This window comes from Moschus berezovskii, chromosome 3 (assembly GCF_049115385.1).
Source record: "Moschus berezovskii isolate FMDL1 chromosome 3, NW_MosBer_1.0, whole genome shotgun sequence".
NCBI lineage: Eukaryota > Metazoa > Chordata > Mammalia > Artiodactyla > Moschidae > Moschus > Moschus berezovskii.
Window position 1 is genome coordinate 121,924,828 of NC_142462.1, and position 25,911 is coordinate 121,950,738.

Here is a 25,911-nt window from a genome sequence, read left to right on the forward strand (position 1 = left end):
CCTAACCTTTCCCAGCATCAGTCTTTTCCAGCACGGCTCAAAAGTGGCTTCCTGAGAGAGGAAGTCTGGAGACGACATGGTTAAACTAGACGTTACTGAAAATGAAGAGCCACAGATGAACAGGGTTATCCTATGGGCCAGGATCTGGGCACCATTCCTGGGTGAGATCTAGTCCGGGAATATCGGGTGATGGCAGAGGGTGAGGGGGAGATGAATCAACTTCCCACCAGGCACAAGATGAACCAGCCTGTGTCTGGGTTTTCCAGTATTGGTCCGTCCGACTGTTACTGTTAGAAAAATACGTAGGGAATTCTCTGGTGGTCCAGACAGTCTGTTCTCACTGTCAAGGGCCTGGGTTCAGTCCCTGATCTGGGAACTAAGATCCCACAAGCTGCGCAGCGTGGCCCCCCCCCAAAAAAAAGGAGGGGAGAGAAAATTCTAAAATGTAGCAGCATTTTATCATCCTGGGACCCTAATAGTTTGGGCAAGGCCATGGCTGTCACTCCAACACTGACTCCTTAGGGAGCCACCATGGAAGGACATCTCTAGAATGGTAATTCTCGAGGAGTCCTGGGTATGAGACAGAATCTCATGTCCCCCCACCACATCCACTGAGATTCCCATAGGTCTCCTATAAGTCTCCTAGTGAGATGCTGGCATCATTTGCCGAAGACTGAGAACCTCTGCTCACATCCCTTTAGACATATTTTAAACCCATATCATCCCTCAGCATTATAATTGCTATCAGCTGACTATTGCCTATTACAAGAGAAGACACCCATTTAAGAGTCAAGAAAGATCTATATCCAGTCTTAGAAATGTAAGCTAGTGTTGGTTACCTGGGTGCATCCCAATGGGATCAATATCCTCTAATGGTAACATAGAGTATCAAAATCAGCAGTCCTGCCCCACCTCTCAACGATTTGGGGGTGAGGAAAGGTTTATTTTCCTTAGTTAATGCATGCTTTCTGGATTCTCAAATTCACATATCTCTGCCTCAGCTCCCTTCCCCCTTCTGCAGTCCCTCACTTCTAGGACACCCAGAGAAACCCCCAAATCCTAATTTACTCTGGAGGGCAGTTTAGTTTTATATTTGCTCACATTCTGCCTTCCAAACCCTGCCCAAGAGCCTATTTTTTCACAGTTAAAATGCCCAGTAAAACTCTTTTGGTGAACTAAATACTGTTTTCCCTCTAAAAGGAGTTCTGCACCAGTTTTTAACCAATCGATGAAGTTTTGAATACATTTTACATTGATCCATTAAAAATTCAAAATGGATAAAGGTGAAGTCACTTAGTCGTGTCCGACTCTTTGCTTCCCCATGGACTGTAGCCTACCAGGCTCTTCCATCCATGGGATTTTCCAGGCAAGAGTACTGGAGTGGGTTGCCATTTCCTTCTCCAGAGGATCTTCCCGACCCAGGGATCGAACCCAGGTCTCCCACATTGTAGGCAGACGCTTTACCGCCTGTGTTACAACAGCAACCGAAAATGGATAAAAGGATATGCAATTAAAAAAAAAATCTTGTCACCCAGACACCCACTTCCCTATTTGAGCCTGACCAGTCAACCGAGGAGCAAGAGGAAGTTTCTGGGAAGAATCCGGAATCATTCACAGACTCAGAGGAGCCACTGAAGCATCAGGCCCCCACGGGGACACAAATGAGTCATCTCTGCTTCTTTCTCTGTGTTGGGAGCGTTCTTTCAAACTAACCTACTCCAGAAAATGGGGGACAAGACTTCCTGACTCGCATTTATAACTTCACCAGAAAGGAAATGAACATGCTTCCTCAGCTCCAATTAAAAGGATTCCAGGGATGAATCTAAGTCACAGGCCCACCCCTGACTCAGTTACTGTGGCTGGGAGGTGAGGGTGCTGAGACTGGGCTGCTTTGAGTCAGATACCTGCCTTTCACACAGTCACTGTGAGGCCTCCTTGGTGACTCACTGGTAAAGAAGCCACCCACCAGTGCAGGAGGCATGAGTTCGATCCCTGGTCTGGGAAGATCACACATGCTGCGGAGCCACTGAGCGCGTTCACCACAACTATTGAGCCTGTGCTCTTAGAGTCAGAGAGCCGCAGCCACTGAGCCCATGTGCTTCAGCTAGCGAAGCCCTTGCACCCTAGAGCTGGTGCTCCCCAAGAGAAGCCACTGCGATGAGAAGCTGGGCACTGCAACTAGAGAGTAGCCCACCAATGGCTGCAACTAGAGAAAAACCCGTGCTGTGAGGGAGACCCATCACCGCCAAACATGAATACATAAAATGAAAAGGAAACAAATAATGCTTTGTATTATAGACATATTTTGAATTTTATTTTTAAAAATAAATTTTTATAGAAATAAAAATTTTATATTTAAATGTTATATATATTTATTTTGTATTGAAATTTTAGACTAGGGCCTAGAAGAAGCTGTCCCCAAAGGGGAGGGGGTGCCTATCTGCTCAGAGGAGGGGAGACATGCTAGACCGACAAGGCTAACAGATGTGCTGGGCCAATGAGATTGACGGCCGTCCACTATAGGAATACAGACACCTGGGGTTGGAGTGGGGTAACTTGAGCCCAAGAGTGTTCATTCTGGGATTCTCACTGACCCAGAAGGTGCGTGGAGCATGCTCCCCAAAGGGTTATTGATGGGAAAGGAACATAAAAGACATGGTCCCTGCCAGCTAGAGACCTGCACGGTGGTAAGGGGAACAGACTACAAAGGTAGGTCTCAAAGCTGTGGTCTATAAGCATTCTTGAGTTGAAAAAGACATTTGGGCATACATACATGTACATATATATGTTGATATTTATGCTATAAATCATATGATAGAAAATTTAAGGGACAAGATAACTATTTTAAAGCATTATTTTATTCTTATAATTTAACATATTTATTTTGGATTGTGTTGGGTCTTCATTGCTGCGCGGGCTTTTCTCCAGTTGCGTCGGGCGGGGGCTGCGCTTCATTGCTGTGCGAGGGCTCGTCATTGCAGTGGTTTCTCTCGTTGCGGAGCACGGGCTCTAGGGTGTGCAGGCTTCAGTAGTTGCGGCTCTTGGACTCTAGGACACAGGCTCAGTAGCTGTGGTGCAAGGGCTTAGTTCCTCCTAAGCGTTTGGGATCTTCCCAGACCAGAGCTCGAACCCGTATCTCCTGCATTAGAGGGGAATTCTTTACCACTGAGTCACCAAGGAAGCCCTAAAGCATTATTTTAAACTTTATATTATTTGTGATTCGAAGAATACTTTTTTCCATCACTGAAAATGAAGGTTTCAGTAAGATAACATCTAAGGTCACATTCAGCTCTGCACGTTATATTCATATTCTACAGACGTAGAGATGACAGGATCCAAGTGCTAAGAGTAAATTTCCTTGATTCCGCTAACACCGCTGCCACCAATGGGAATAATTGTGAACGGCACTGGGGTTCATTTAAAGGCCTGTGTCAAGATCTGAGTGTCATTGGGGAAGGAAGATGGGTGGCTTCTAAGAAATGCAACAAGATGGCGTTTATGTTGGTCAACTCATTGCAGGTAAGGCATGGAGACCTTGCCAAAGCAAAAACAAGCCAAAATGAGAAAGTACTCGTTACCGAGTTCTTGCTCTGTGGCGGCATTCCGCCGCCAAGCACCTTTACTTGTATCTGTTGTTTCACAGAGTAGTGGGGTGAGGCATGCTGCTTGGGCTGTTAACCTGGGACAGGCGCTGTTCTGAGCACTTGATTTCAACTAACTCATTTAATCTGCGACTCACTCAATAACTCTAGGAAACACGTGCTACTAATGATGAGGTCATGGAGGTGACGAGACATTCAGGACTTGCCCAAGTCCACATCTAGTAAGTGGCAGTGCTGGGTTATGGACCCAGGCGCTCTCACTCCTTGGCCCACTTTCTTTTCTTTTTTGACGATGTCTTTCTTTCATTGTTTCTGGCTGCGGTGGGTCTTCGTTGCTGCACGTGGGCTTTCTCTAATTGTGGCCAGAGAGGGCTATTCTTAGTTGCAGAGCACAGGGTGCGTCAGCTCAGTATTTGTGGCTCATGGGCTCTAGGGTGCACGGGCTTCAGGAGTTGCAGCACATGGGTTCGTTAGTTGTGGCTCTCAGACTCTAGAGCACAAGCTCAGTAGTTGCGGTGTATGGGCTTAGTTGCTAGGTGGCCTGGGGGATCTTCCCAGCCCAGGGATTGAACCGGTGTCCCTTGCATTGCAAGGAGTATTCTTAACTGCTGGACCACCAGGCGAGTCCCTCAGCCCACTTTCTAAACGGCTGCACCATCTCTGCAAGCCGATCAGACTGCAAACCACTGCCTGGTGCTGCCTCCCTTGACACTGGAAATTTGATGTAAATATTTTTCTAGAGTTTCAGGCTGGGATACTGAATCTAGCTGACTCTCAGAGACTGATGGATAAGCCAGAGTATCGGTTTAATAATGTCTATGGGTGGTCTGGATATTTGCATCATCCTGGCCTACATGTTGTTTGCCTGGCGCACACGTGAATTCAGTAACTGAACCGTTTAATGATCTTGGTATCCTATGTCCTGATATGTCTGCCTTCACAATCATGATACTTTTTTTTCTGTCTGACAGTAAGTTTTTGTTGGTTTGAGACATATCTCAGTCAATTTTCTCAGCCCATCCCATTTTTTCTTTAGGTACATTAGTGATTCAGTTGCTTGTGGATCTGGTTGCCCTGGGCATCATGCCTTCTCTTGGAGTTGACTTTTCCTATCCTTATTTTTTGATTCACCATTCAATCATCCAAAAATATTTATGAACATTTCTGTGTGCAAGAAATGGAGTATAACAGTGGAAGGCTTATCCACTGTTATGGATTATCCACTATCCATAATTACATTATGCATAGTAATTAGTTTGCATAATTACTATGCAAACTAATGGGAAAATGGGGTTATTTCAGATAGTGACAAATGCCCTGAAAAATTATTAGGTAACAACACTGAGTGTTGGGATGGAGGAGGGTGTTGGGCTGTAGACAGTGTGGTCAGGGGATGTCTCTCAGAGGAGGTAAAGTCTGATCTAAGCCCTCACGCTAAGGAGTCAGTCACGTGAACATACTTTTCTGTTGATCTTAAGATTTTAGTTCTTAGGGAAAGTGCTTCATGCTTATCATTCAAAGTGGAAATTCATCTCTTGTCTCTATGGAGACGATGTGGCATGAATCCCATAATTATCATTGCATTAGTGCTGTGTATCGTGTGCTCAAACGGTAATACAACCACGCTTTTCAGCCCCGAACTCAGAATGCATGGTTTAACATGAAGCATATAGGCTGGATGGGCTCTCTTGGATTTTCCAAAGCATGATTACTCTCACTAATAGGCTTCAGTGGGATGGTCTGGGCATCTAACCCCCTGTTGATATGAGAAATGTGTTTCTGGTTTCTAAAAAGCAAAGTAACAGGTTTATTTTTGAATAAAACTGCTTGCCATTTCGGAGCGTGTCTCTTTTCCCCAACCAGATTTACATTTTTAAAAAAACTTTTTATTTTATATTGGAGTATAGAGGGATTGGGGGGCGGGAGGAGACGGGGACAACAGAGAATGAGATGGCTGGATGGCATCACCGACTCAATGGACATGAGTTTGAGTGAACTCCAGGAGTTGGTGATGGACACGGAGGCCTGGTGTGCTGTGATTCATGGGGTCGCAAAGAGTCGGTCACGACTGAGCGACTGAACTGAACTGATAGCCAACAATATACATACTACAATAGAGACTTCCCTGGTGACTCAGACGGTAAAGCATCTGCCTACAGTGCGGAGACCCGGGTTCAATCTCTGGGTCAGATCTCCTGGAGAAGGAAATGGCAACCTACTCCAGTATTCTTGCCTGGAAAATCCCATGGATGGAGGAATCTGGTAGGCTACAGCCCATGGGGTCACCAAGAGCCTGACAGGACTGAGCGACTTCACTTTCACAGCAAATAATAATACTGTGATAGTTTCAGGTGGACAGTAAAGGGACTTAGCCATAGGTATACATGTATCTATTCTTCTGCCATGGGTTTCCCTATGGCTCAGCTGGTAAAGAATCTACCTGTCATGGGGAAGACCTGGATTTGATCCCTGGGTTGGGAAGATCCCCTGGAGAAGGGAAAGGCTACCCACTCCAGTATTCTGGCCTGGAGAATTCCATGGACTGTATAGTCCATGGGGTCAGTTGGACACGACTGAGCGACTTTCACTTTCACTTCTTTCATTCTCCCTCATGAGTTTTATACATTTTTTAATCCGTCAAAGCATCTACCAGGGTGCTGGAGAAGCAGAGGTCTATGTGTTGTGTTAGTCGCTCAGTCGTCTCCGACTCTTTGCGACCCCATGGACTGTAGCCCAACAGGCTCCTCTGTCCATGGAATTCTCCAGGCAGAAATACTGGAGTGGGTTGCCGTTCCCTTCTCCAGGGGATCGTCCCAACCCAGGGATCAAACTTGGGTCTCCTGCATTGCAGGCAGATTCTTGACCGTCTGAGCCACCAGGGAAGCCCTCCAAACCACTGAGAGATGAATTTAAATGGAATTAAGTGTTTGATAAGGAGTGGTAAACGTATCCCGATAAAAACTTAGACAATTGCTTGTTTGGGGTTCATTAATGAAGCTGTGCTTATAGGAGGTTCGTCTTAAATTTGCAACCTGCACTTGACTTGGAAAGTCTTAGTCCTCCGTCCCTCGGGCTGAATGCCGAGGTGTTGTTCACCCTCCCGCCGCACGGAGGCGCCAGGGGAAACCCCGCGCGGCGAGGATTGGCGGGTGGCGCCCGTCTTGGCCCGGGAGGGCCGGACTCCCACAATGCACCTTGCATCAACACGGCGCTGGGGGCGGTTGCCAGGAGGTGCCGGCGGTCCCCCAGGAAACCCCGCACGCAGCCCGAGGCGTATCAGACGGGCCCCGGGTGGCAGCGATGGCGCAGCCGGCACCTGCTCGGGTAAGAGTCCCCCTCGTGCGGGCCCGGGGGCGCGATGGGGGTGGCGGATCCCCCTGCCGGCTTCGAGGCTTCGAGGTGCGGCCGCGGCGGGGCTGGGCGTCGGTGGTCAGCGGCTGGCGCGGGTCCACGCTGACGTTCCCCCGACGACCCCAGCGCCCTGCCCTCTCCCGGACGGTTCCCTCCGCGTCGGCCGGAGCCCCGGCGTCTTCCCGAGAAACTTCTCCGAGGCTTGTTTCATGTTCTTGGATTTACTACCGTCCCGACCTGTTTTCGTCGCGCCCTAAGAGAGCCCGTTTCCTGGCTGGTGAGGAGGCGCGGATGGGAAACCCTGGGCCCCCGTCATTGCCAGCGAATTTGCCCCGCGTTCCGGGACCCCAGGACTCTGCTTCTCTGTGACCAGCTTGTTCTCGGCCTGATGGGGTTGCCCTCGTTCCTTCTGCCGTGCTCTCTCCTGCTGCAGACTCTGCCCTGGGTTGAAGTTAAGGCTGGGCTTTCTCTCCCTGGGGGGCAGGTGTTAACCCTCACGGTGTAAGTTGCTGGCTTTTTGTCTGGGAAGCTGTCGATCTCTTTCCGTCTCCTCTCCCACATGTCCCCATTCAAGGAATGGCAACACGTGGAGCTTGGGCACGGAGTCGGGAAACTGGGTTTTAGCTCCTAACTCAGCTCTCAGCTTGGAGAAGGCAATGGCAAGCCACTCCAGTACTACTGCCTAGAAAATCCCATGGACGGAGGAGCCTGGTGGGCTGCAGTCCGTGGGGTCGCTAAGGGTCGGACACGACTGAGCGACTTCACTTTCACTTTTCACTTTCACATATTGGAGAAGGAAATGGCAACCCGCTCCAGTTTTTTGCCTGGAGAATCCCAGGGACGGGGGAGCCTGATGGGCTTCCGTCTGTGGGGTCGCACAGAGTCGGACACGACTGAAGTGACTTAGCAGCAGCAGCAGCAGCTCTCACAGCTATCCAGTCTAGTGATTTTAGGTAACTGTGTTCACTTTAAGCCTCTGTTTCCTTAGCTGTAAATTGAGTGTTTGGCTAGTTACTAGATGATCTGGTGGTTCAGACAGTAAAGAATCCGCCTGCAATGCAGGAGACCCAGGTTCGATCCCTGGGTCGGGAAGATCCCCTGGAGGAGGCCTTGGCAACCCACTCCAGTGTTCCTGCCTGGAGAATCCCATGGACAGAGGATACTGGCGCGCTGTAGTCTATAGGGTCGCAAAGACTAAGACATGACTGAAGCGACTGAGTTTGCATCACATAAGGTTCTTGACAGCTCTGACATTCTCTTAGTATTACGAAGTGTTGGTTACTTTGATGATATAAGAGGATTTGCTGTAGAAAGGGCAGGTGGAGTTCAGTTGGTCTTTAGGGCAGCATTTCTTGATTTAGAGACACTTTCAGAATCATGTGAGAGGGCTGTTGTGAAAATTTGACCATGAACTGGGTGCCTTGTATTTGATTCTTGTGGGAAGTAGGTAAGAACTAAGAGGGAAAGGATTGGGAGACTTAATACAGTGTTTGTTTTCAGTGAATTATGACAAGACACAAATGTTCACGATATCACTGTATTTACCTCATTTGATTCCTTTAAGCTAAGGTTATCTGGTCAAAGATTTGCCTTTTCCTCAAGATGACATTATAATACTAAAGTTGGGCAGGAGGATACATTACCAACTTCCAGAATACTTCTTCCTAATTGGTTAGTGCAGTTTCCTACACGTCTTCAACAGATCTTGTTAAAAGGAAGTCTTGTCCTCCAAAATCCCCAAGTATGCTTGAATTAATGTATGGATTTATCAATGCAGAACATATTTAAATTGTTCTCAAGTGTATTTTGTTTCTCGTCTTCAGATAAAGGATTCTGTAACTCTTACTTGACAGTATGGCCAAAGGGTGCCCTGATGAAAACAACCAAAAATTCTGAGGTGGGGGGAACAAATATATTTGAAATGTAGTTAGTAGAGCATATGAAAGAGCCCAAAGACTAAGTGTAAGAGCAAGCTCTTAAGAGATAAGAAGGATCTCTGAAGCCAACTTTGAGGACATTTCATTGGTAGTGTTTATAACCTCAAGGGGCACTGGAAAATAGACAAATAGAAAAAAGCCTAAGATGGGAAGTCTCAGACGCCTTCAACTCCAGTCTCATAACATTGAAACTTCAAAGGACAACCTTAAGGGTGAACTGGAAGTAAGCTCTTAGCTCTAGGGAGTGATTGCAGAGAAAATCACGACAAACCTTGGTGCTAAGAGATGCGTACAAGGTGCCTCTTGAGAATTCATGTTGACTCTTCAGTGGGCTTATTGCCTGAATTCATATGACCTTGGTGTCTGGGAAACCTTAAGCCAAGAATTTAAAGTAAAGCCTCCAGCTGTCTATCAGAAATGAACATAAATCTTCTCTGAAGTATTCAACACTTAACTCAGACTTCAAATAATTCTCATAGATAAAATCTAAGAAAAAAATGAATTCCCAATAAAAAGTTATGCAAAAAGTAATGAAAAACTCTGAGAAAAAGCCAGTAAAATGAATGGACAAAAAATTAGTCATTCAGAGATTTCAGAGGTTGCAATTTCAGAAGAAAAACATATTGAAATTCCAGTAGGAAACACACACAGTCTGCACTGGAGGCCATGTTTGATGAGTGGTTAATGGCTGAGGATATCATAGAACTGATGCAAATACAAATACTTAGAAGCCCAGTAGGATCCCAATCAGGATAAACATAAAAAAATCTCTACCTAGACACATAATGGTGAAGGCACAGAATACAACGCAGAGATAATTCTTTTAAAAGATTGGCTTCAAATGAACTATTCTTAAGACTGATGAGGTTCATCTCAAAATGCTGGAAACCAACCAGCAGTAGATTGGCATCGTGGAAAGGCTAAAAGAAAATAACTTTGTAGTCCCATATTTATACTTTTCAAAAGTATCTTTTAATAAAATGGTAAAATATTTTCAGACAGAACTGACAATTTGTTACTAGTATACTCATTAAAGAAATTCTAAAGAATGTGCTTAAGGTACAAGGAAAATTATCCTACTTGGAAAGTGATAATGTAAGAAAATATGATGATCCATTAAAATGGGTAAATCTAAACAACTATTGTCTGAATAAAAGAGTAATACTCTCTTGTGGGTTAAAAACAAAGATAGAATTAAAATGCATGGCAGCATTGATATAAATGTTAGGAAGCTGCTGCTGCTGCATTGCTTCAGTTGTGTCCGACTCTGTGTGACCCCATAGATGGCAGCCCACCAGGCTCCTTCGTCCCTGGGATTCTCCAGGCAAGAGCACTGGAGTGGGTTGCCATTTCCTTCTCCAATGCATGAAAGTGAAAAGTGAAAGTGAAGTCTCTCAGTCATGTCCAACTCTTCGAGACCCCATGGACTGCAGCCTACCAGGCTCCTCCGTCCATGGAATTTTCCAGACAAGAGTACTAGAGTGGGTTGGGGTTGCCATTGCCTTCTTCAACATTAGGAAGAGATGATCAAAATTCAGATGTTTGAAGTCTTTGTAATCTGTTTCTATGATGGTTGCTAAAAGACTAGACATTGGCTATATAACTTAAAATTCAAAAGGGGGAATACTAGAATAAGAAAAAATCAATCTGAAAGAAGGCAAGAAACAGAATGGGATAAATAGCACAAGTAAGGTAAAAATAAGTAAAAATAGACCAACAATTACAATAAATGTAAATGGACTAAATGTTTTACTTAAGAGGCAGAGATTGATCTGCCCGTCCGGGTTAAAGTTTGGCAAGTGGTTTATAAGAGATATGACTAAAAGATAAAGCTATAGAAACAGTTGACTATAAAAGGATATGAAAACATGTACCAGGCTAATACTAATCATGGGAAAATTGGGGACTTCCCTGGTGGTTCAGTGGTTAAAAATAACACCTGCCAGTGCAGGGGACACAGGTTCAGTGCAGTCCAGGAAGGTTCCACATGCCGTGGAGCAGCTTAGCTCATGTGCCACAGCTATTGAGTCCTTGCACAGCAACTCCTGGAGCCAGTGTTCCACAACAAGAGAAGCCCCCACAGTGAGAAGCAACGAGGAATCACCCCCACTTGCTGCAGCTAGAGAAGTCCCATTCACAGCATCAAAGACCCAGCACAGCCAAAAATAAAAAAATAAACAGTATTTTTTTTAAAAGGAACATTGGCTTAACTGTATTAATATTGCTAGAGATAAAGGGCTGCTGCTGCTTTTATTATGGTAAAAGACTTAATTACCATCCTGATAGAATGTTTCTAATCTTCAGTTCAGTCAGTCGTGTCCTACTCTTTGCGACCTCATGAATCACAGCACGCCAGGCCTCCCTGTCCATCACCAACTCCCGGAGTTCACTCAAACTCATGTCCATCTAGTCGGTGATGCCATCCAGCCATCTCATTCTCTGTCGTCCCCTTCTCCTCCCGCCCCCAGTCCTTCCCAGCATCAGAGTCTTTTCCAGTGAGTCAGCTCTTCTCATGAGGTGGCCAAAGTATTGGAGTTTCAGCTTTAGCATCAGTCCTTCCAATGAACACCCAGGATTGATCTCCTTTAGATTGGACTGGTTGGATCTCCTTGCAATCCAAGGGACTCTCAAGAGTCTTCTCCAACACCACAGTTCAAAAGCATCAATTCTTCAGCGATCAGCTTTCTTCACAGTCCAACTCTCACATCCATACATGACCACTGGAAAAGCCATAGCCTTGACTAGACGGACCTTTGTTGGCAAAGTAATGTCTCTGCTTTTTAATATACTATCTAGGTTGGTCACTACGAACAAAGCTAGTGGAGGTGATGAAATTCCAATTGAGCTATTTCAAATCCTGAAAGATGATGCTGTGAAAGTGCTGCATTCAATATGCCAGCAAATTTGGAAAACTCAGCAGCGGCCACAGGACTGGAAAAGGTCAGTCTTCATTCCAATCCCAAAGAAAGGCAATGCCAAAGAATGCTCAAACTACCGCACAATTGCACTCATCTCACACGCTAGTAAAGTCACGCTCAAAATTCTCCAAGCCAGGCTTCAGCAATATGTGAACCGTGAACTTCTAGATGTTCAAGCAGGTTTTAGAAAAGGCAGAGGAACCAGAGATCAAATTGCCAACATCCACTGGATCATGGAGAAAGCAAGAGAGTTCCAGAAAAACATCTATTTCTGCTTCATTGACTATGCCAAGGCCTTTGACTGTGTGGATCACAATAAACTGTGGAACATTCTGAAAGAGATGGGAATACCAGACCACCTGACCTGCCTCTTGAGAAACCTGTATGCAAGTCAGGAAGCAACAGTTAGAACTGGACATGGAATAACAGACTGGTTCCAAATAGGAAAAGGAGTACGTCAAGGTTGTATATTGTCATCCTGCTTATTTAACTTCTATGCAGAGTACATCATGAGGAACACTGGGCTGGAAGAAGCACAAGCTGGAATCAAGATCGCCGGGAGAAATATCAATAACCTCAGATATGCAGATGACACCACCCTTATGGCAAAAAGTGAAGAGGAACTCAAAGGCCTCTTGATGAAAGTGAGAGGAGAGTGAAAAGTTTGGTTTGAAGCTCAACATTCAGAAAACGAAGATCATGGCATCTGGTCCCATCACTTCATGGGAAATAGATGGGGAAACAGTGGAAACAGTGTCAGACTTTATTTTTTGGGGCTCCAGAATCACTGAAGATGCTGATTGCAGCCAGGAAATTAAAAGACGCTTACTCCTTGGAAGGAAAGTTATGACCAACCTAGATAGCATATTAAAAAGCAGAGACATTACTTTGCCAACCAAGGTCCATCTAGTCAAGGCTATGGTTTTTCCCGTGGTCATGTGTGGATGTGAGAGTTGGACTGTGAAGAAAGTTGATCTCCGAAGAATTGATGCTTTTGAACTGTGGTGCTGGAGAAGACTCTTGAGAGTCCCTTGGACTGCAAGGAGATCCAACCAGTCCATTCTAAAGGAGATCGATCCTGGGTGTTCATTGGAAGGACTGATGCTAAAGCTGAAAGTGCAATACTTTGGCCACCTCATGCGACGAGTTGACTCACTGGAAAAGACTCTGATGCTAGGAGGGATTGGGGGTGGCAGGAGACGGGGACGACAGAGAATGAGATGGCTGGATGGCATCACCGACTCGATGGACATGAGTTTGAGTGAACTCCAGGAGTTGGTGATGGACAGGGAGGCCTGGCGTGCTGTAATTCATGGGGTCGCAGAGTCAGACACAACTGAGCGACTGACCTGAACTGATCTAGGTTGGTCATAACTTTCCTTCCAAGGAGTAAGTGTCTTTTAATTTCATGGCTGCAGTCAGCATCCGCAGTGATTTTGGAGCCCCAAAAAATAAAGTCTGACACTGTTTCCACTGTTTCCCCATCTATTTCCCATGAAGTGATGGGACCAGATGCCATGATCTTCGTTTTCTGAATGTTGAGCTTCAAGCCAACCTTTTCACTCTCCTCTTTCACTTTCATCATTATGTGCATCTAATTATATAGCCTCAAAATATATTAAAAATTGATAGAACTGCAAGGAAAATTCACTGTGATAGTAGAAATTTTAGCACGACCTTAATATTTTATGAATAAAAAACTAGTAAGGGTGTGCATTCAGTAAAGCTTTCTGAGATGGTGGAAATATTCTCTTCCTGTTCAGTATAGTAGGAACAAAGTACATGTAGCCGTTGAAACTTGCAATGTAACTCAGTAGCTGAGGAACTGAAGAACTCAATTTTTAATTAATTTTAATTAAATTTTAGCATCCACATGTTTCTGGTGGCTGTTATTGTACGGTAAGGGAGTTAGAGAAGGCGAGGTTTGGAAGAAGAATGAGACCGGCACTTTACAGGCACAGATCACCTTTAATGAGGCAAGAAGGGGCAGCAGTCAGACCAGTGAGCTGCTGCACTAAGCCAAGAAAAGAGTAAGCATATACAGGCATGTATGTGGAAATCTACTGTCTTAAGGGAGTCTGTTCTTCTCCAAGGGTGTTTGGAGTAGTTATCTCTTAAACGGCCAGGGCAAGGAATTTTGGGCCAGAGGCTGGACCGGCTGGGAGCTGGGGTAATCAACCTTAATGTCCATTTTTTTCCTTTGGGTGAGAGAATTCTTTGTTTTGCGTAGAATGGTGGGGAGGACCCAGGGGGGAGTTTTGACTCCAGGCTGTTTTGAGCCGTGTGACTGTCCTCCAGTTACATTGTGCAGCATGGCCACAGAGGATAATATTTTTTTATCCGCGGAGCTGTCAATAGAGAGTTTCAGTGTTTAGAGAGATCAATGAGGAAAAAAGGGAGAAGGCAGAAATGCCCCATTAGAAATGTGAGTGTGTTCTAGTGGTTGATGCTGACTGCAGACTGGGACCTCAGGCAGAGCTGTTGAACAGAACATGACCATTACCACCAAGATCAACCCTGTCCATGTGGCTTGGGACTCTCCAGGTGATTCTCGCACCTGCCCGTAATGTGCTCCACTTGGCCTGGAGTGCGGTAGACCAAACTGTCCCTGACAAAGCCTCCTCTAGTCGCAGATTTGTGAGCAAAATACATGTTGTTGTCTTAAGCCACTACATTTTAGAATTATTTATGATAGAGCAATTGATGATTGGAACAGATACCTATAGAATATGTTTAAATAGCAAAAGATGTTAAGAAAACATTAGAAAAGGAGTATGTACTGTGAGTGGATTGAAACATTTTTATTCTAAAGATGTCATTTCTCAGATTTATCTATGAATTTGATGCAGTGCCAGACAAAATCTCTAAAGATATTTTTGTGAAATCTTTCAAACTCGTAGACTATTACCAGGCCAGAAATAATCAAGATCCTCCTGTGAAATAAGTAGGAGGGACTTGTACCAGGTATCAATAATTATCAAAAAGCTGTGTCATTAAGATGGTAATTTAGGTAAAGCAGTAGAAAATTGACCCATAGAGTAGAAGAGAGATGCCGGAAATAGACTGATTTCATGTATGAAAACATGATTTATGACAGAGATAGCAGGTAAATGATGGGTTTTTCAGTATATAGTATTAGATCTGTTGACTTCCCATATGAAGATTGAGGCTTGCACTGTACACAAATACTGTCTCAATTCTAGTTGAGATAAATACTTAAATGTGAAAGTCAAAACTGTCAAGTGTTTAGAAGACAGTATCGTGTGATATAGATGTTTTTTGTACACCTGACATGAAAGTTCAAACCACAGGAGAATTAATACTGATAAAAAACTCACCTACATTAAAACTTTATATTGAACAGTAATAAAGATAATTTTAAAATGAGGCACAAATAAGGGAAGTGATTTGTAATACATATAACTGATAGATTAGTATATAGAATTTACAGACAAATTGTATCAGACAGCCTCATAAATACTTAAGAGAAGTCAGATAACCCAAAAGATAAATGGACTAAAGACTTCAGCACTGAAGGGGAAATTTGAATGGCCAGTAAACATTAAGGAAAAATGCTTATCCCTTGCTGGTAATAAAAAAAATGCAGATGAAACCATGATGAGATATCATTTCAGATTTATAGAGGGACATGCACAAGGGCTTCCCTGATGTCTCAGAAGGTAAAGAATCTGCCTTCAGTGTAAGAGACCCACCCTGGGTCCCAAGGACCCCTTGGAAAAAGAAACAGCTACCCACTCCAGCATTTTTGCCTGGAGAATTCCATAGACAGAGGAGGCTGGCAGGCTACAGTCCATGGGGTCGCACAGAATCAGACATGACTGAACAGGTATCACTTTCAGTTTGCTAGAGGGACACAAATTTTATCTTGACAGTAACAAATGTTGATGATATTGTGGAACAGCCAGAATACTTACAGATTTCTGATGGGAGTGAAATCGATACAACTACTTTAGAAAACATTTGACATTATATGTTTAAGTTCAGGATGTGTATATACCCCATGAGCCAGTGATTCCCTTCCTAGGACTATGCTCTTGCGAAACTTGCCCATATCCACTAGAAGCCAGGCACCGTTCCATCCATCACTATTGTTCGTAATGACAAAGATGAGGAAACATCAGTAGTGGAATGGAAAAATAAATTGTGGTGTAGTCCCATGGTAGAACATTATACAGCAATGAAAATGAATGAATCAAAGCCACCTGCAATACCAAGCTGTTCCCTGGAACTGTAGAAGAGTGACTTGTTTATGTAAAATCCTAAAACGTGAAAAGTTAGAAGAGTATAATTTTTGGAAACAAACATGGTAAAAAAAATGAAAGGGGCAGTTAATAGTGAAAAAACAAATTTGGGGATAGTAGTTACTTCAGAGAGTTGCACGAAGGACTGTAAAGTTGATATATAAACAAAAACACACACAGACACAGGTATACCTTGTTGTGCTGTGCTTTGCTTTACTGTAATTGACAGTGTTTCTTACCAGTTGAAGATTTATGGCAACTCTCTGTCAAGCAAGTCTATCATCTGCCATTTTTCCAACATATTTGCTCACCTCGTATCTCTGTGTCACATTTTGGTGATTCTCGAAATATTTTTGAACTTTTTCATTGTTATAATATTTGTTATGGTGATCAATGATCTTTGATGTTAATACTGCAAAAAGATTCCAACTCCCTGGAGGCTCAGATGATAGCATTTTTTAGCAATAACATATTTTTTAATTAAGGTATATACTGTTTTTTAGACATAACGCTATTGCATTAGATTACAGAATAGTGTAAACATAGCTTTTCATATGTACTAGAAAATCAAAAGATTCACTTGACTTGCTTTCTTGTCATCCCTGCTTTATTGTGGGGGTTTGGATCTGAGCCCACGGCATCTCCCAGGTATTCTGCGTGTGTGTGTACATATGTGTTTAATTTTAACTAATTAGCTTTTTTACCTGAAGTGCTGGTTACATAGGGATTTGTTGTCACTAGTTTATATATTTTATGTATTATGAAATATTCTTTTTTATCTGTTCAATACAGAAAGTCATCTATCTCAGAGTTAGAAGCAACCTTAAATATCATCTAGTCCAGCTTTGTGAAGTATCACTTTAGAGTGTTGTTTAATGTTTTACTCAAGCAGCTTGTAGGTTTCCTAAGAGCAGGGGCTGTGTCTTATAGGTAGTGACTGTGGGTTTCAGACCATAGCTGCAGGCCCGGTGTGTGATACATGATCTGACAGCAAGATACAATTCGCAAGCAGGACTGTCCGAGAAAAATCCAGAAATATGGTGAGTGTAAGTGTACTTTTTAAAGATTTCTCATTGCCTTCAGGAGTATTCTTATGTGTGAAATCTAAGGAAAAAATTATAGAGGAGTATGTGTTTAGTGAAAAAGTCAAACAAGCAATAGTTTATAATCAAAGATTAAAATCCCTCAGTCACATCCTGAGTCTGACTTGTGGTAGTATAGTTTGGTGAGTATCTTCCCACACCTTCCTATGTGCTCAAACAAACATATACACTCATCTTGTCTCTTCTTTAGGAAAATGAAGTCATGATAAATGTGTTTCCCTCCGAGCTGGCTTTTATCCTATCAGTGTATGATGAACATTCCTCCTGGTCATACACACAGAGCTCATGCATTCTTTTTAACAGTTGTGTAACATCAGGTTTGTGCCACAGTTCATTTAACCATCTTCTTATTAACAGACATCTAGAGGGAGTTCCCTTGCGGCCCAGTGGTTAGGACTTGGCTCCGTCACCATGTCCCTAGTCACTTCAGTCGTGTCTGGCCTCTTTGCGACTCTGTGGACTGTAGCCTGCCAGGCTGCAAGAACACAGCGGACCTTTCCAGCCCAGGGATCGAACCTGCGTGTCTTGCGTCTCCTGCATTGACAGGTGGATTCTTTACCCACTGAGTCAGGTGGGGAGCCGGTCACTACTGTGGCCCAGGTTCAATCCCTGATTGGGGAGCTATCCTGTAAGCCACTTGGTGCAGACAAAAAAAAAGATATCAAGATTATTTCCAGTTTTGGCTCTTCCAAAGAATGTTGCCAGTAGTCAGTCATCTTCATGTGTATGTTGCTGAATAATAATCTGTTTATTTTAGAAGAGTCCCTTAGTGTATCACTAGGTGGAAGGGTTTTTAATGACCTTTTGGATATTTTCTTCCCTCAAAGTTTGTAGTATTTTTCATTCCTTTCAGGAATGTTTGGAAGGTACCAGATTTACCACTTCATAGTCGGCTCTGATTCTTGTTCCCTTTCCCTCTCTTTCATATTTCTCAACCAGGTCGATGAAAAGTGATTTCACTTGGTTGTATCTGCGTTCCTGACCGCTAGTGTGGTTGTCTTTTCATTTGCTTACTGACCACCTACATTTCCACTTTTGCAAGTTATTTATAGTTTGCAGTTTTATGTTTGGGTTATTTATCTTTTCTTTCCGATTCATATGCTGTTTACAATAGTCTCTTCCTATTTGTTTCTAGACTTTGTTTATGGTATCTTTTATGATAGCTAACATTTTCTCCTTCCTTGATACTCTGCGTCCTATTTACTGAGTTATAATTTACATACAGTAAAATTCACTTCTTAAGCGTAAGAGTGTTGAAAAATGTGTAGCCATCATATTACCAAGTTATAGAATATTGTCACCATCATCCCCAAAAGTACCCCCTAAGTAATTAATTTCCTCCAGCCCCAGCCCCTGGCAACCACTCGTCTGTTCTGTGTCTATAGTTTTGCCTTTTCCTGGATGACATGTAAATGAATGCAGTATGTAGCATTTTGTGTCTGGTTTCTTTCACATTTGTGATTTTGAGATTCATCCATGTTGTTAGAGGTATCAATAATTTGATCCTTTTTATTGCTGAGGAGTATTCTGATATAAGGTGGAGAAGGAAATGGCAACCTACTCCAGTATTCTTGCCTGGAGAATTCTATGGACAGAGAAGCCTGGTAGGCTACAGTCTGTGGGGTCGCAAAGAGTCGGACACACTGAGTGACTAACAGTAACCATTCTGATATAAGGTGTATCTTTCCTCGGGTTGTTGTAACAAAGGCCCACCAGCTAGGTGGCCTAACCAACAAATTGATTGTCTCTCAGATCTGGAGGCTAGAAGTCTGAAATCCAGGGGTCCACAGGGTTGGTTCTTTACGAGGACTGTGAGGCGGCATCTGATCCCTGCTCTCCCCTGGCTTCCGGTGGCGCCAGGTGTTTCCTTGGCTTGTGGCAGCGTAACGCCATCCTCTGCCTGCAGACCCACGTGCTCGTCTTCTTGTGTGCCTTCACACCGTGCCTTCCACCTGTGTGTGTGTCTGTGTCTGTATTTTCCCCACATTCTTAGGACACCAGTCACTCTGGATTAGAGCACACCCTCCTGACCTCATTTTACCTTGATAGGTGGTGAAGACTACCTCCAAGTCAGATCACATTGCGAGGTACGGGGGTTAGGACTTCCTCCTGTCCTTTTGGGGAGAAACAATTCAACCCATAACGAATGAATGGACCACCATTGGTTTGTTTATCCGTTCACCAGTTGATGGACATTCAAATTGTTTCTGTCATGATAGATAATTTAAAACAAAAGAAAAGAGGAAGCTTGGCTTGCCTGCTCTTTTTATCCTTTGACGACATGGAAGAGGAGGGATGTTATTTCTCTGCTCAGATTCCAGCCCACCTTCCTGTTTGGAAAACAGTGCTGGCAAGTCACACAGTGCTGGGCCACAGAAAGGAAAGAGATTCCAAAAAGCTAGAGACTTAAAAACAGAATGGGTGGTGAAATGAATTTATCCAGTAATCGAATTATTTGGTTTCACTTGTATTTTTCGTTTACATTAAACTTTTCTTTACATGTTTTTTAAGGGGGATATTTAAGCCTTTGACTTAAATAGCTCAGTAACGAATTGAATTGGTTACCGGGGTCATCACGGCCAAACTTAAGTGTTCAGTCCTGTGCCACTGGTTGGCCTCATCTCATCCCCTCTTTCTCTGGACCATAAGCTCAGGCCCTGGCAGTGCTTCTAAAGATATTTCCTTCCAGTGTCTTGTTCTTTGTGTCCTCGTTATAGTTAGAGAAGCAGCCTTGAATAAAGTGTGTGCCATATGAGAGAATATGAAGCTTTGGGGGTTTAAGACTGCCATGAACACACAGTGTGGGCAAGAGGACAGCTCAGAAACACTTCCCAGGCGTTGGTTTTATGAAGTCTGAGCTTCAGCCACTGTCAGGGACAGACCCTAAAAGTGCGAAGCCTAGGGACAGGGCCAGAGGACTCAGTCGGGTCATTTAAGTAAATGTTTCTGAAGGATTCAGTTTTCACTGTCCTGGGTGGTAAGGTGCGAAGGTGAATGTGGTGAGCCTTGTAGGTCCTGTTAAGGAATTTCGTCTTGACTGTGGGGAGCCACCTGCAGGGCTGGAGTGACCCAGCAGTGTGGTGGTGCGAGTGGGTGGAGGCCACGTCGTGTGTCGCAGCGGAGCATCACACACGCTAAAATATCAGACAGAAACGAATTGGCTTAAGAAATGAATACTGACCCTGGAGAGTTGTGCTGAATGGCTGGCTGTGAAACACAGGTAACAGAACACGTATAGTCTGATGGCAGTTTTGTTGAAGAATAAAATAAGTTAGAAGATGGGGGAAAACCCTGTAGGAAACAGCAAAATCCCAGCAGCCTGTTTCTGGATGGTGATATTTTATATACATGTTTCTTTCTTTCTCCTTTTCAGTTTTTTCTTGTTACGGCATATACGTGTAATTTGAAGTATCAGAATATAAAAGCACATGCTTTTTAAATTAAAAAAAAAAAGGTAGAAACTAGGTGCCGTAGTGTTCCTGGACCCCTTGTGTGTTTTTAACCTGTTGTTTGGAAGAGGCGCTGACCGCCTGACCCTGCACCTGTTTCTTCAGCACAGGAGGAAGCACCGCTCCAGCCCTCTGACTTCCTCCACGCCACCCCCACAAGCAACGGAGAAAAGCTCCTACCTGGAGACCACAGAGATCTCGCTCTGTACCGTGGTGGCTGCCATCCAGGCCGTGGAGAAGAAGGTGGAGTCCCAGGCAACCCGCCTGCTGACTCTGGAGGGGCGGACGGGGACAGCCGAGAAGAAGCTGGCCGACTGCGAGAAGATGGCCGTGGAGTTCGGGAACCAGCTGGAGGGCAAGTGGGCTGTGCTGGGGACCCTGTTGCAGGAGTACGGGCTGCTGCAGAGGCGGCTGGAGAACGTGGAGAACCTGCTGAGGAACAGGAACTTCTGGATCCTGCGGCTGCCCCCCGGCAGCAAGGGCGAGGCCCCCAAGGTAAGCCCGATCTCAGGGCCTGTCGGTGAAGATTTCTCAGTGGCCGGCTTTTCCTTTGTATCCTTGATCGGAGGCCCTCACTGTGTGACGTTTGTGATTCCAGGTGTCCAGGTCACTTGAAAATGATGGCGTCTGCTTTTCGGAGCAGGAGTGGGAGAACCTGGAGGACTGGCAGAAGGAGCTCTACGCTAATGTGATGAAGAGCAACTATGAGACTCTCGTCTCTCTGAGTAGGTAGCGGTTTTCTCCCTGGACCTCGCCCTCAGACATCCTGCAATTCCTGACCGAGGCGTTTGTGACCCAGACTACACCTGGGATTCTCGTGGCTGTGGGTCCTCACTTGGCCTCTGCCAGGTTGAGTAATGGGAATCTCCAGGCCCTCAGTTTAGGAAGACTCTTGGAAAGGTTTTGTATTCGTGTAATCAGTTCTTGGTAGCATTTATACTTAGACAAGATGTCATCATGTGCGTGAGAGTGTAACACAGCTCGGATACCTCAAGCTGTGTTTAATCCTTAGGACGGCTTGACAAGAAATCCTTTGTTACCTGGGATGGGCAGGCAGCAGGGACTCTCCAAACAATGTTTCTTGGCATTTACCTGGAATTACAGCCAGTCCTGTGGTTTCAAAGTTCATACTGTGTGGATTAGAAGTGCTGCTTGATAGATGTTTATCTTTACAGGTAAAATAATAAACTCATTTTGTTTGGTTCTAAACTCCTTTAGAACCGAGGTCCGCGGAGGCTTGTCCAGAAGGCCGCTGTGACCGCAGTGGAGGGAGGGAGAGGGAAGGGGCAAATGGTCTGAGAGGAGATTGTGACCTTGACTGGTGCTGGTGGCTGTTGCCTTGTCTGTCCCAGTGGGGACAGCAGTGCTGACCTTGCCTTGCAGGGCTGTGGCCCAGATGAAGTTAGATCCCTGGAAAGGAGCCCCCATCCATGAGAGGTGGGGGTGGTGGTGGGAGGAAAGTAGGGAGCTCTGGGGCCTGGCCCCCAGCTGCTGAGAAAGGAGCGTTGAAGGCAGCCATTAGCCAAGTGGATCCTTTGAATTGGGCATAATTTTCTGAATTATCTGAAACTGCTAGCGGAAAGTGACTGTGAATCTTGTGAAGTTTTACCATCAGCTCCTTGACCTCGGTCACCTTGTTCACTGGCAAATGACCAGTCCTGTCTTCTGGGCTCACACTGTGCCCTTTCCAACCCAGAGGTGCTTGGCCAGCCCGAAGGAGAAATGGAGTTGGGTGCAGAGATGCCAGGTGACTTGGAGGAGGAAGAGTCTCGTGGTATCCACCCAGGTGAGTGGCTCCAGAATAGTCCATCCCCATCCCGCCCCCGGCAGCCTGTTGTGAGCTTTGCCACCACCAAACTGGCCCCACGCTGACCGTCAGTCACCTTGGCCAGGGTTTGTTCTAAACTCCTTTATGGTTTTTGTCAGATCACCTCTTATACGTGGCTCTTACCTCCTTCACTGCTGCAGGGTCCTTAAGACTCCCCCTTCCGTGTGCCGTACACGGCCGAGTTCCTGACAGACCTGAGTCAGAACCCAGTGGAGACTGGGAACAGGGTGGGTCAGATCTGCAGGAGTGAGGCTCACTGCCTAAGAGGCAGGAGAAGCCACTGGGAACCAGGCCATCTGGGGAGACTAAGCAGGAAGAACAGAGCTGGATACGTGGATTTCTAAGCTACAGGTTTAGGTGTGTGTTTGTGTTATTATTCACATTTATTATTTTAACACTCTTAACACTTAAAGTAGCATATGCGTTGCCTGTGTTTATCTAGCCATTTTCTGCAGAGGTTGAAAGCAAGTCTGTGGACAAGCTTGGAGAACTTGTAACAGTGTTCTGTAAGCATGATGTATTGGGTCCAGTCATCATATCTCTACTGAGCATAGGGTAGTTGTTCAGGTTTTGCAAGCCACTCAGTCTCCTCCTCTTTCAGATTGTCCCAGTTCCCTTGGTCCTGGGGTGCTCTGATCTGACCCCTTCTGAAGCTTGCCGAGGTGCATTTAGCTCTGAGACAACCCAGACTGTGACCTCTTTTGCGGCTCTCCTTCTCTTGGCAGTGGAGGAGGTCGTGGTCAAGCAGGAGACACAGTACACGCAGGACAACTCTGCGGACCTTCCCGGAGAGTGCTCGGGCTTTGCCGACGAGCAGGCTCTCTTGAGCCCGGAGCAGGCGGAGCTCTGGGATGGGCAGGGCAGTACCATCCTCTTGGAATCGGGTCCCGGGGACACTCGTTTGGAGGAGCCCGCCGAGGGCCGGAGAGACCCAGGCAGTGGCAGAACTCTGGGCCGCCCCCGGAAGCGCAAGTGTCACAAGCAGCTGCAGCCGGGTCGGGAGTGTGGGCAAGGCCTGCAGCTGGGAAGGGACAGCGCTGGCCCCTGCGGATGTCTCGAGTGCGAGGCCCCACACCCTCAGACCCCCTCGGAGCCAGAGGCAAGCCCCCGACCCCGGCCCCAGCTTAAGCCTCCGGCCCGGAAGGCGCAGCCGCTCCAGTGCGACGCATGCGCTAGGAGCTTCCGCTGCCGGGTGAGCTTGCTGACCCACCAGCGCTGCCACCTGCAGGAGGCCGCCCGGGCCGGCCGCCCGGCCCAGGAGCGGTTCTCACCCAACAGCCTGGTCGCCCTGCCGGGCCACATCCCCTGGAGGAAGAGCCGGGGCGCCCTCCTCTGCGGTTACTGTGGCAAGAGCTTCAGCCACCCGTCGGACCTGGTGCGGCACCAGCGCATCCACACGGGCGAGCGGCCCTACAGCTGCCCCGAGTGCGAGAAGAGCTTTGTGCAGAAGCAGCACCTCCTGCAGCACCAGAAGATCCACCAGCGCGAGCGGGGTGGGCCGGCCCTGCAGTCCGCCAGGCCCAGCGGCCTGCTCTAGGGGTGCCAGCCCCTCACCCAACGGAGGGGGGTGGGGGGAGCTGGCACTGTCCCCTAAAAGACACTGCAGGGTCGGGGACTGACTTCATTCTGAGGGGGCTCTCTCTGGTTTGCTTTGGTAACCAGGCACCGGGCCGAGCCTAGTTCAGTTCAGTTCAGTCGCTCAGTCATGTCTGACTCTCCGCGACCCCATGAATCACAGCATGCCAGGCCTCCCTGTCCATCACCAACTCCCGGAGCTCACTCAAACTCATGTCCACAGAGTCAGTGATGCCATCCAGCCATCTCATTCTCCGTCGTCCCCTTCTCCTCCCGCCCCCAACCTTTCCCAGCATCAGTCTTTTCCAGTGAGTCAACTCGTCGCATGAGGTAGCCAAAGTATTGCAATTTCAGCTTTAGCATCAGTCCTTCCAATGAACACCCAGGATAGATCTCCTTTAGAATGGACTGGTTGGATCTCCTTGCGGTAAAAGGGACTCTCAAGAGTCTTCTCCAACACCACAGAGGCAGTCCTGAAATCCAGGGGAGGCTGGGACCCTGGGCCAGGCCTCTCCTGCTATCTTTGGTTTTCCCGTCGGAGCCAAAAGTCTCGGGCTGGGGTTGGCTGTCTGACACTGCCGGGCCAGTGGCCTCTCCCAGCCTCTGGGTCTTCCCAGGGGTTGAGTTGGGCCAGAGGAGTGAGCGGGCGTGTGGAAGCACAGCCCCGTGGGTCCTCTTCCGTGGTCTGGTTCCTGACAAGTAGAGGAAATAATTGAAGGGAACTGCTTACCCTGCCCTGAAGAACCTTTTTTTGGGGGGGGGGGGGGCGGAATTAGATTTTAGTTGATGAAGAAAGCCCTGTGCTGTTTAAATTTCCAGAGTTGTAGAAGTTGTTCCTAACAGGGGGACCTGGCTTGCCCTCCAGGAGGGAGTCACTCACGGGCCCGCTCAGCCCAGTCACATTCAATTAAGCCAGAGGCCAGGATGCAGTGCTGAGCCCCCTGTCGTGGGGGTCCTGGGCTCTTCAGGGGGCTAACCGACCACGAGGGACAGCGTAGTGAAGGAGCCCCCAGAGCCCCTGCTGGGCGTGAAGGGTCCAGGAAGGGAACTGGGGCACGGCTGCTCCCTGCCCTTCCAGCCCGTCCCCGCTGTGGTTCCCCAGCCTCCCGGGGTAGCGAGCCCTGTTCTCACTGCGGGTGGTTCAGCTTGCACCCACGCAGCAATCCCTTGAGTTGGTCCCGGTTGCACCAGTTGTTTCTTGAGGTTGTTCAGATCACACACACTCCACGCTTGTTCTGGGCCTGACTTCCTGAGAAGATGGAGAAAAAGCCCCATGTCCCTCAGGGGTGTTGGATGCCTGCCCCCGTTGTGTGGGGGAGGTGGGAACGGGCTCCTGGGTCCTGTGTGAGTGTCCACTTTGATGATTTGCAGTTGCCTAGAATAAAATTTGCTACTGGAAAAAAAAAAAAAGTGCTCCTGGTCGATGTCTTTGTCCATTCGTCGAGAATTCCCTCCTGGGGCCAGGGTGAAGGGCTCGTGGCACAGCCTGGCCTGCACCTTCCTTAAACCCAGGCAGCAGAGGGGAGGGCACGCGGGGACACGCGCCAGTATCTGGTGGTTGAGGGCTGCAGACAGGCCGAGTGTCTGAGTCGTTGGGAGGTGGGTGATAGGGACGGCAGGTGAAATACGGTGGTACACGAGGAGTCGTGGGGAGATAGGAGTGTTGGCTTAGGTGTCCACATAGCCGTGTGGGTCCATCTTAAATACTTGGTGCTGATGGGGAATGTAAGAAGTTGAATGGGATCTGTAACAGTACTATTTCAGTAAATGAAAAATATGTGTGTATGTGTGTGTGCGTTGCTCAGTCAGTTCTGACTCTTGGCGACCCCATGGGCTGTAGCCTGCCAGGCTCCTCTGTCCACAGGATCAAATCATTTTGTAAGAAC

General features: G+C 46.5%; 1 protein-coding gene across 2 annotated transcripts; it reads left to right on the forward strand.

Moving 5' to 3' along the window:
* Positions 1–6,791: 6,791 nt before the first annotated feature.
* ZNF212 (zinc finger protein 212) lies at positions 6,792–25,435 on the forward strand. Of its 2 annotated transcripts, XM_088834703.1 has the most exons (6): positions 6,792–6,926; positions 7,080–7,230; positions 20,733–21,117; positions 21,221–21,347; positions 22,319–22,408; positions 23,176–25,435. In XM_088834703.1, the coding sequence occupies exons 3-6, from the start codon at positions 20,947–20,949 to the stop codon at positions 23,985–23,987; spliced, it is 1,200 nt and encodes a 399-aa protein (XP_088690829.1). In that variant the 5' UTR covers positions 6,792–6,926; positions 7,080–7,230; positions 20,733–20,946; the 3' UTR covers positions 23,988–25,435. The 2 variants fall into 2 exon arrangements, with proteins under 2 accessions (XP_088690829.1, XP_055277438.1); XM_055421463.2 differs by lacking the exon at positions 7,080–7,230 and having other exon boundaries at positions 6,793–6,926; positions 20,728–21,117.
* The last annotated feature ends 476 nt before the right edge of the window (positions 25,436–25,911 follow it).